Raw genomic sequence first — 11,650 nt, 5'->3', positions numbered from 1 at the left:
CGCAGTTCCCCCGGGTGAGGTACGGGGGGCGGGGCACATGACAAAGCCCCGCCCCCTGCTTCCGGCCGCCCCGCTTCTGGACCTCATTCAGCCAGGAGGAGGCAGGAGAAGAGGGAGGGGAAGTTGCTTCCTCCCTGCCTCTCCCCACCCCTGCCTGCCTGGGGCCAGGGAGGGCCTTCGCGGGGCTTCCTTGCACTCCCACCGGCCTTGCGGGTCCACCGCCAGGCCCCTCATGGGGCTCGGCAATGGAGCTGCAAGGCCGCCGGCGGCGGGTGGGACCGTTGGGGGCGTGGTGTGTGGCCTTATGACACACTTCCGGTGATGTCAGGGGGTGTGGCCTTATGACACACTCCCGGTGATGTCAGGGGGTGTGGCATATGCTAATGAGTTATGCTAATGAGTTCCCCTATCTCTTTTTCTACGAAACGACCCCTGGAGGTGAGAAAGTAGGAGAGACTAGAGCAAGGCTGGAGAACCCATATCACTCGGACAGCCATGTCTGTACTTTTAGTAACTTGGTAGGGCTGCACTGACATGTTAACCACAGGAAAATATTGTAACTATTGTACTGCAGTATTTTCTACTTTTAGCCCATTGTCTGCACATGCATAATGCATTCTCTCTCCTCTCCCAGTTCTACTTTGTGTCTCTGTTAATCCTGCCTTCTTTTCTCTTCTGTTCTGCAATGTGTACTCTTTTCTCACTTTGCATTTTATAACACACATGCACATATTTTATACTAATTCAGTGTAGTGCAGGATTCTGGTTGAAACTAGTAGACATTTGAAGCAGTGGAATATCTTTGGCAAGTCCAAGAGGGCTTATGGTAATGAAAAACGTTACTGTGCTTTTCCAGGATCTGTTTCCACTAACGCCAAAAATAACCAGATTCCAGCCACTGTGTTTTCTGAAGAAAAAGAAGTTAAAACCATCAAGGGCAGGGTTTACAAACAGGTTGTGTGACATTCTTGCAGACATTCCATTCCTTATGTTTGAACTAAAGACTGGTTTTGAGGAAAGGCTGTTGCTGGGTGGATCCAAGTGCAATTCGGTTATTTTCTGCCTGTAATATGATCATAGCATCAAATAAATATCATAGAAACTATAGCAACATGCCACTATACTGTGTACACACTTTAAAAACTCATATGTCTTTTTGGCAGAAAACTGACAACTTTGCTAAGGAGTGATTTGCAGTTTCCTCTACCGATAAGCTAATAGTTGCCTGTCTAAGAGATCTGTTTTAAGGCTTTTAATTATAATGGTAATGAGCTGTCTAATAAGTAGCTTAGTAATACATTGAATTATAAAAATTCTGCTTTCACCCATCCCTCTTAGGCTTCTCTCTGTGGCATGACAGTATACAGGGACTCGACAGTTCTTAGCAAAAGCAAATGAGAAAATTCAGCACAACAGCATCAGGGTACGCCAGCAATATAACATTCATTGTAGGGTTTTGACTATTGATCCGTATAGGTGTGTTTAAGGTAGTTGTATGTAAATTAAACCAGGGACAGATGTGTTTTCTTAGAATTACCACACACACACTAGACGTTTGCTGTTCTGTAGTGCACCATTTAGAGATGGATAACTATTTCCATGGCCACAGTCTGAAGAACTATGCAGCTGGCTCAGTGCGCCTTTGCTACTGAATTCTCTTTCTCAAGCAGCAGTTCCTCATGCTGCACGACACGCCATGTTTGAACTGGGGGGATATTCAGAAGTAGGAAGCAGTGTTCCCTCTAAGCTGAGTTAGTGTGAGCTAGCTCACAGTTTTTTAGCCTCCAGCTCATACCTTTTTGTCTCTGCTCAGGAAGGACGGCTCCAGAGCAAACTAATTTATGCAGTAGCCAAATCACGTGCTCACAACTTTAATGCCAGTTGCTCACAAAGTAGAATTTTTGCTCACAAGATTCCACAGCTTAGAGGGAACATTGGTAGGAAGGGGTGAGAGGGTCTACTGATTCAAGAAAGGAAGTCAAAAGTTCTCTTAGGGGTGCTCTAACACTTGAGCTTACTTACAGTGCAAATCCTAAGCAGAGTTACACCTTTCAAAAACCATTGAACTTGGTTTAGGATTGTACTGTTAAATTAGTTCTCTGGGCTGTGGTCCTTATCTTAAAATAATGCTCCTTGAATTAATAAGTATACTGAAACACCGATGTCTGTTAGCAAAAACATTTATGCATTGCATAACATGTACATGCTTACTTGAAGGGTTTTTTTGTTTTCTATTTTAAAAAACGAGGCATTTGTGGGTACCAACATCATTGCTTTTGAGAATTACCTCTTATGCATCAACACAACTATATAGTTATGTGTAATTGTAAATAAAAACATACATCAGATGGGTAGGAAAAAGTCCTTAAAACTACTGAATACATTGGGTAGGATTCTACCAATATTTCCCTAGTGCAAGAGAAGAAGGGCGAATGGGCCAATTCCTCGCCTCACTGCAGCCACTATCCCATGTGGTTTTTTTTTGTCCATCTGGATACTACAATCCCTAGGATAGCCTTTTTACTGCTTGAAAGGGGTCTTTCCTCCTTGTACTGTTGGAAAAACTGGTAGGATCAAATATTTTCAAATTGTATTTCTCTCCAGCTTTCCAAACAAAAACTCAGACGAATTTTTAAAAAATATAAATAACATTACTTTCAAAACACACATGAAGCTGACTTATACTTAGGGGTTTTCTGCTCTGGATTGGGAAGTACCTGGATATTTTGGGGGCGGAGCCTGAAGAGGGGAGGAATCTTAGCAGGGTGTAATGCCATAGAGTCCATAGGGTTGCCAAGTCCTTACCTTATGAAGAGCGGGGGAGTCCAGCGCTGGTCCGGGAGTCCTTGTTCTTAGCAAAAGCAAATGAGAAAATTCAGCTCAACAGCATCAGGGTACACCAGCAATATAACATTCATTGTAGGGTTTTGACTACCGCGCCGGTCCCGGAGTCCCGGAAGTGACGTAATCGCGTTGGGCACATTGGGGGTGGGGCCACAATCATCCGAGGGAAAACTATAGAGTTTCCCCTCGGATTATTGTGGCCCTGCCCCCAACATGCCGGATGCGATTACATCACCTCCGGGTGGCGTGCTCACGCTGGGCACGTTGCGCGCTTTGGGGGTGGGGTTCCCCCCGGGGCCTGATCCACCGGTGGCGGGTAATGGGCCTCTCGGGCGGGGTTTTCCCCGCCCCCCGGGGGGACTTGGCAAGCCTAAGAGTCTACCTTCCAAACCAGCCATTTTCTCCCAGGGGACTGACCTTGGTCAGCTGGAGATCAGTTGTAATAGCGGGAGATCTCCAGGTGCCACCTAGAGGTTGACACAGAAAGTATTGAATCAGACCTATCTGTCCATCAAGGCCAGTATTGTCTATTCAGACTGGTAGTGGCTCTCCAGAGTCTCATCTATAGGTCTTTCACATCATGGCCTAATCCTTTTAACTGGAGTTGCCAGGGATTGAACCTGGGACCTTCTACCTACAAAGAAGAGGCTCTTCCACTGACCCACTGGCCCTCCCCTTAAATAATGTCAGAATAATTTTGAAAAATACAAATAACATTTCAGTTTCAATATATAACATTCCTTGGGAAGGGGATTATTTTCTAAGATGAATCCTGCCTGCTGCTTTTCTCTCTTTCTGACTTTAGCCACAGTTCATTGAGGGGAATAACAGACATGCGAGAAATATCCTAGGCATATATTCAGATTACTCAGTCTGCACTTTCTACTCTAGCAGCTCATGGTATTGAACCTTCAAACCACATTTGAAGTTTCCATAATACTTTTTTTAAGGGGATTATTATCAAGATTGAATTGCTGAACAGTAAGTAAATGCAGAATACATCTGTGCAGAGGCTGTTCTGGTGGATAGTTGCCTAAGAATCAAAACGTTGATGTTCACCTGCAGTAAATAGTCCAGCAACCTGCTCCTGTGTCTGCTTCTGTCCCAATGAGTTCATAGGAACTTATTTCTTAGCTATAAGCAGCTTTGTAACTTAGTTTAAGTGCACCCACTAGTTAGGCATTAGAAATGGCCATTCATCTGATACTAACAAGAAGGCTAGTATGTTCAGAATAATTTAAAAAAAAGTTGAAGAAATTTGCAAACTTAGTAGCAGAATTGTCAAGTGTAAGCCAACTGATGAAAATACTGCTTCTTAAAATACATACTGTGTGACTAACCTTCCTTTTAACATTTTCTAGGTGAAAGACCATTCAAATGCCCTTTTGAAGGATGTGGGAGGTCATTCACAACATCTAACATTAGAAAAGTTCACATCAGGACGCATACAGGGGAAAGACCCTATTATTGTACAGAGCCAGGATGTGGGAGAGCCTTTGCCAGTGCAACTAATTACAAGAACCATGTGAGAATACATACAGGTATTTGAGTTCTGTTTTATAGAATTTTGCTTATAATCATCAGGCTTTGTATGTGGTCTTCATGGTTTGTGTGGGAGGTATTACCGGGGCTACTTTGGGGCAGGAACGCACAGGAACGGAGTTCCGTCTGGCTTCAGAGTTGGCCACGCCCACTACAGCCAAAACCTCTGCGTGCCTGGCTACAGAGGGAAGGCCTGGAGAGCGACCCCCCCAATGACTCCAAGGTGGGCGGGCCAGGGGGGGCCCTGGAAGGATCGGGGAGGCATTTAAATGCCTCCCCATGCCTTCTCTGGCCTGTCCAAGGGCTGGCTTGCCCAGGCTTCCCATAGCCATGGGGCGCCCAAGCAAGCCAAGGGAAGGCATGGGGTGTAGCGTAATATGCTAATGAGCTGCGCTGTCAGGGGTGTTGCCTAATATGCTAACAAGTTTCTGCTGTTGGGTGTGGCCTATTATGCTAATTAGTTCCTGCTGGGCTTTTTCTACAAAAAAAGCCCTGGGTATTACATAAAACAGCTCTGAACAAAGCTGGATTCATTGGAGGCGGGTACAGGTTCCCACTTAATCTAGCAATCTTTGGGATAGCCCTGTGCTTCTGACAGAGAAATTCCATACTCTTAGTTTAGATTAGAATGTCGTTGCTCAGTTCCTTGTTGTTGTTGTTTTTGAAAAATGCATGTAAGAGTGTGGCATTTCGGCTAGAACTGCAATTCCCAAGTCTGAGAATACGAACCACATTGTGAAAAGATTACATATGCTAAAAGGTTTTATGGTGGTGAAGAAAATTCTGTGAGTGACTGATTGGAGCTGAGCTGTCAAAGACTGAGACTACCATTGGTAAAGGGATGTAAAGGATGCTCATTGCTATTGGCTGAACTGTCCGGATTGTATGAGTGTCCGGTTACTGTTGGCTGAATTGTTCTTACCAAATAGAAGGATAGAAAAGCCAGCAGGTCCTAGAAGAGGAAAGGGTAGAGGAAGTAAGGCTCTAAGAAAGGAGTGCTGGAAAAGGGTTGGTCTAGAAGAGTAGTTTGCGTGCAGAGGCAGAGCTGGAAAACAGAAGGGCATGTGTCCTGGAGCAGTAGGGGTTAAATTGGTTGAAGTTCATATATTCTGAAATATTATTTGGCTTATACTACATTTGAATATATCATTCCAAGTAAAGAAAGGAGGGTTGGTTGCTGTGAATTTTCAAACTGTGAACATAACGCAGCATAGATCCCAAAAGCATCCTTGTTGGTCCTCCTTGTCTCTTGTTGGCTTTAAATACCATTGATCAGGGTATTATTCTGTATTGCCTGGCTGAGTTAGGTCTGAATGGCACTGTTTTGTGGTTGCTTCCTTCCTTCCTTTAGGATAGGTCCCAGAAGGTGATGCTGGGACATCACTGCTCTACTATGCGACCTTTGGCGTAAAGAAATAAATGGCTTGGGACCACAATAACTAGTGGAGTATTTGTTCCTCTCTAACGTTCCCATTTACTGTGCTCTGTAAAATGAGCCCTGCTGTAGGTTGTCATCTGGCTGGGGAAGGACATTTTGATTGTTTTCTGTTTCTGTCTTTGGAAACTGGATATGTGGCACTTTGGCTGCTTCTTAATTTGCTTAATTTTATTTTATTTGCTTTATATATTTTAATCTAATGCAAAATACCCCAAGGATCCATTTCAGGATGAAAGGGCAGTAAAAAGTAAAGGTAAAGGTTCCCTTGCTCGAAAGCCAGTTGAATCCGACTCTAGGGTTGCGGTGCTCATCTCCATTTCAAAGCCAAAGAGCCAGCACTGTCTGAAGACGTTTCCGTGGTCATGTGGCCGGCATGACTAAACACCAAGGCGCACGGAACGCTGTTACCTTCCCACTGAAGTGGTACCTATTTATCTACTTGCAATTTCTTGCTTTTGAACTGCTAGGTTGGCAGGAGCTGGAACTAGAGATGGGAGCTCACTCCGTCATGCGGCACCCGGGTCTTGAACTGCTGAACTACCGACCTTCCACAGCCTGCAGTTCAGCGTCTTAACCACTTGGGCAGTACATGAATACTATTAAGAAATGAATGGCTATTTTTATCTATATTTGAACCACTGTCATTTTTAATATATAATTGCGCATGATTACAAATCCTACCATACAAAATAACTGTTACTTGTTAAATGGCTTTTGCACATTATATACGAAAGGCAAAAAGAGTTACCGAGACTGACTTGGAAAAACATGCTAAACTGAATTGCACTGTGATTCAAAACATGGTACGATTATAATAATAATGATAATAATTATCAATGATAATAGAAGTATGTCAGCATGTTTCTGCTATCTGATTTCTATCACATCATGCTCAGTTTCCTTCACTACTTGTATCTTTCTGTCTAGGGGAGAAGCCTTATGTATGTACGGTCCCTGGCTGTGACAAACGCTTTACAGAATATTCCAGTTTATATAAACACCATGTGGTACATACGCATTCCAAACCATATAACTGTAATCACTGTGGGAAAACATATAAACAAATTTCTACACTTGCAATGCACAAGCGGACAGCACACAATGATACAGAGCCAATAGAAGAGGAACAAGAAGCATTTTTTGAGCCACCTCCAGGTATGTAGTTAATGCTTGCTATCCACCAAATTTTCTATCATATTAGCAACCTCACCTATTGTATCTTGCTGATACATTAATATATCTTAACTATGACAGCTAAAGCAATGGAACTAAGTACCATCCACAGGAGCACTGATTAATTAAAATTATTTTATTTTCACTGCCTGACAGCAAGTACAGATTCCAGTGACTACCAAAGGATAGCATTTGGATATAAAGACATAGATCCCAACAGAGTGATTATTTTTGTAAACCTCTACCATGTCTCCACCTCAACAATTTCCCCCCCTAAACTAAAAAAGTCCATTAAAAGGAACATGCTCCATTCCACCCTTTGTCCTTTCATGACTACTGTGTCCTTGAGACGGGGTGATCAGAACGGTACTTAGTATTCTAGCCGGAGCTGTATGAAATATTATATTATCCACTGTAAGCTGATATGAGTGTTTGTTTAACATGAACGTTGCAAATAAATAGATAACATCATGAGGATTTTTTATCCCAGTGTGCATGAATTTACGCTTACTGTAGTGGAAAGAAGGGACTTGGCCCAATACCGATAGAGATAGCACACACTGAAGCCCTTTTAAAGTAATCTGTTGGTTCTAAGGGCTACTTACAAAAGAAAGATTAAGAGGAATGTTTACATTTTGACTGGAGTTGAACATTACTTAAGATACTATCCTATTTCATCACCATCACACAATAGGGGGCCTCTTTCCCCCCCCCTCCGAAGGATGGAGAGAGTTGACAAAGAGACATTTTTCTCCCTCTCCCAAAATACTAGAACTCAAGGGCATCCAATGAAGCTGATGGGCAGTAGGCTCACGATGGACAAAGGAAAATACCACTTTACGCAGAGAGTGACCAAAATATGGAATTTGCTGCCAGAGAATGTAGTGGTGACCACAGGAATAAACAGCTTTAAAAAGGTGATTAGATTCTTGGAGGATAAGTCTATCAGTGGCTACTAACCATGGTGACTGAGGGGAACCTCCACATTCAGAGTCACTAAGCCTCTGAATCCCAGAACCAGGAGGCAACATCAGAAGGTCTCAGACTCTATGCCCTGTTGTTGGCTGCCCAGAGGAACTGGTTGGCCACTCTGTGAGAGGATGCTGGATTAGATGAACCATTTGTCTGATCCAGTTGGACTCTTCTTATGTTATATTCATCAATTAAAACAATTTTAATAAGGCATTGATGATATTTATACCCAAATGTTAGTAGAAAAAGATTCACAGAGACTAAATTGCAGCTTTAGTTTATTTTAGACTATAATTTTTGCAAATATGGTATGAATATCAGAATATGTATTTTCTTTTATACATATAACGCAGTTCCTCCATGAAGGATTAATTGTCTCCCTATTAGCATAATTTTAGGCTACATGTAAACTAAGTTCTTTCTTTAATCAAATAGGTCAAGGTGAAGATGTACTCAAAGGATCGCAGATAACATATGTAACAGGCGTAGAAGGAGATGATGTTGTTTCTGCACAGGTTGCTACAGTGACTCAAACAGGGCTCAGTCAGCAAGTGGCGCTTATTTCCCAAGATGGAACTCAGCATGTAAGTATTCAGCAAGTCAAAGCCAAACCTGCAAAATGGGTTTCAGCAGGGCTATTTTTGGCCAGGAACGCACAGGAACGGAGTTCCGGCTGGCTTCCGAGTTGGCCACGCCCACTACAGCCAAAACCTCTGTGCATGCGTGGCTACAGAGGGAAGGCCTGGAGAGTGGCCCTCCCAGGGCATCTCCAAGGTGGACGGGCCGGGGGGGGGGCTGGAAGGATCGGTGAGGCATTTAAATCCCCCCCCTGGCATTCCCTAGCCTGTCCAAGGGCTGGCTTGCCCGGGCTCCCTGCAGCCACGGGGCACCCAGGCAAGCCAAGGGAAAGCAGTTTAAACTGCTTTCCCTTCCCTTCAAGGGGGGGCTTGCCCAAGCTCCCCACAGCCACAGGGCACCAGGGCAAGTCAAGGGAAGGCATGGGGTGTGGCCTAATATGCTAATAAGTTTCTGCTGTTGAGTGTGGCTTATTATGCTAATCAGTTCCTGCTTGGCTTTTTCTACAAAAAAAAGCCCTGGGTTTCAGAATTTGAAATATTGCTTACATTTAATTATCTCATTTCTTTACACATAGAAATATTGGAATCAATAAAGTATAGCTTTGCAATGTCACAAATAATTACCACTGGCTTGGCAAAATCTATAACGATATTGTTGATATTGTCCCGCAGAAAGATAAGTTACATATGCCTGGTGGTTCCAAATTTTCTTTCTGCAATTTATTACTGCCTAGTTACTGCTACTGTTAGGATAAGCTTCAGTCATGTTAGGGAGAAAAGGAGATAGAACTGTAGTGATTGGATCTGGAGGTGCTCTTGCATGAATAGCTGTTTTTTCCACTGCTGCAAGGAGGGGTCTGCACTTATAGTGGATTTCTCACTCAAGCCACAGCCCCTCCATGCTGCAGCCCACACTGTTGCTGATAGTACCTGATGAACTTGGGGTTTTTTTGTGCAACAGAGGCTGCAAAAAATTCTTCCAGTATCTTTTATCCTTTTTTATTTTGACTATTAGATACTGAATTAGTGGCGAGTCTTGCCATAAAGACTTTTAAATATAGTAATATCTGATAACTATCTAAAATATACATTGGAACATTTTTAATAAGTGGAACCTCTACCATAAGGTTCTCAGTTATGAAACCAGCCTAATATAGAGAGTTTAGCAAAGTTACTGTGAAGTTTTGTCTCTTATTTTTGTTCTTGTTCGCAAATATCTTCTAACAGCTACTTAGGCTTTTAAAACACTTGGGGATTATTTCAGTTGTTACTTTAATGGTTTAACTCAGGGGTGTCAAACATGTGGCCCAAGGGCTGGATCAGGCCCCCGGAGGGCTTCCATCAGGCCCACAGTGGAACTGGCCATCTCCTGCTTCCAGTTCTGCTGCTGCTGCTGCATCATAGCTTGCTTTGCCAGACTCTCTCAATCGCTCAGCCATTTCATGTTTTCCCGTGGGTCCTAGACTCAGAACTCTGAGCATGAGATTTCTGTGGTGAATGTCAATAAATCAAAAGTAGGTTTGCAGCTTACAGAGCTAATGTTTTAAGCATGTTTTTGTTTTAAGTAAAAAAACCCTTTGTGTTTGTGTCCTTTATAAAGTTTATATCTCCACTACCTGGCATTACATTTTATGACACACATGGCCCGGCCAAACAAGGTCTCAGTTATGTCAGATCCGGCCCTCATAATAAATGAGTTTGACATCCTTGGTATAACTGAACACACTGATGGTTGAAAACAAACAGTGGCTTGGATCCAACAAAGAATTTCCATGAACAAAAGGATTTCCACTCATGGACCTCAAATCTTTCACCTGTCCCCTCCCGCTGCAACTCAAAATGCCCCCCATGCTGTTTTTGGGGTGCAGGGGTAGAGAAGAACATTGAGCTCCATAAGGAGAAATCATTCCATCTACAGAAATGCTCTTGTGGATCCAAGCTAATGTGATGAAAGTCTAGGGCACAAATGTAGTACTTGTTAGACTGATTAACAATTTATGTTCTGTTTCAGGTTAACATATCTCAGGCTGACATGCAGGCCATTGGAAATACAATCACTATGGTAACACAAGATGGCACGACCATAACAGTCCCTGCCCATGATGCAGTTATTTCTTCTGCAGGGACGCATTCCGTTGCAATGGTTACAGCAGAGGGCACTGAAGGACAGCAGGTAAAAAAACCCAGTAAATATATTTGTATGTAGAAAAAGCACAAGGTGGTGTTATCTACATAATCTGTCTCACAAAATATTTAACAGAATTTTGCAGCCTGTCCAGTTAAATCTGTGGACAATCTGCAGATTTAGTAACTAGAATATACTTTCTTAGCTGTGTAGGAATTTAAGTTATGAAGCTCCATACATTGTGCCAGTCTACAGAACTGTGATATTATTAATATATATAATTGTATTTTGGTGGTGGCACTTTGCAGCTTTCCCATTGGCTGTGCAATGCGCTCCCTCAGCCATTGGCCTGTCTGCTGCCACTCATAAGTACTCATGTGCCATTGGCTGGGTGCTGGGTCTGCTCCTCTTCCCCACCCACTCCCCCTTCAGGCACTGTGCCCTGTCAGAATTACTGGCAAATGGCTTTCTCTCTTCACGAAGACGCTTTTCCTGCTTGCCTCCTGTGTGGGACTAATTTTCCCCTCAGTAGCTGTTGGTAGGTGTAATGAAATGGCAGTTACCTGTGTTTGTAAGATAGCTATGGTTCTTTGTTTAAAATGTTCCCCCATAAGGTTTAATTGAGCTGTAGTTCCAGAGAGGGTCCTGCAGGAGTATCACTCACTGGGTTGAATGGGGCTTCCTCATCTGCTGGCCTACAGTTCCCAGCTGCCCCAAGGCCAAAAAGTGCAGGAAAACAGGGACTGTCCCAACAGGCGGGGTGGCATCAATGTAGACTGCAGCCCATCCAGGGAGGAGGCAGTCTTCGTCCCTGGGAGGCAGCAGAAATTCAGCCACTCCACAGTTTGCTGGACTGGGGAATGAATGGAAGTTTCCCTGCTCTCTTGGGCAAGAGAGAGAGGCTGAAGTAGAGCCAGAGGCCGGTCCAAAGAGAGATCTGAGCCCACAACCTCCAGAGGTAGAGAGTATTGGGTGTAG

At 43.5% G+C, this 11,650-nt stretch overlaps 1 protein-coding gene across 1 annotated transcript in view; it reads left to right on the top strand.

Annotated features, from left to right (window-relative positions):
* ZNF143 (zinc finger protein 143) overlaps positions 1 to 11,650 on the top strand; it is a 46,558-nt gene that overhangs the window by 27,901 nt on the left and 7,007 nt on the right. The window contains exons 10-14 of the mRNA XM_015410359.1: positions 3,773 to 3,825; positions 4,206 to 4,385; positions 6,752 to 6,979; positions 8,405 to 8,553; positions 10,559 to 10,720. Of these exons, the coding sequence (XP_015265845.1) occupies positions 3,773 to 3,825; positions 4,206 to 4,385; positions 6,752 to 6,979; positions 8,405 to 8,553; positions 10,559 to 10,720 (772 nt within the window). The remainder of the gene's footprint in view (positions 1 to 3,772; positions 3,826 to 4,205; positions 4,386 to 6,751; positions 6,980 to 8,404; positions 8,554 to 10,558; positions 10,721 to 11,650) is intronic.

The sequence above is a fragment of the Gekko japonicus genome, unplaced genomic scaffold (genome assembly GCF_001447785.1).
Source record: "Gekko japonicus isolate JY-2015 unplaced genomic scaffold, Gekko_japonicus_V1.1 scaffold1697, whole genome shotgun sequence".
Lineage (NCBI taxonomy): Eukaryota > Metazoa > Chordata > Lepidosauria > Squamata > Gekkonidae > Gekko > Gekko japonicus.
This window is presented reverse-complemented; position numbering and strand designations above follow the sequence as displayed.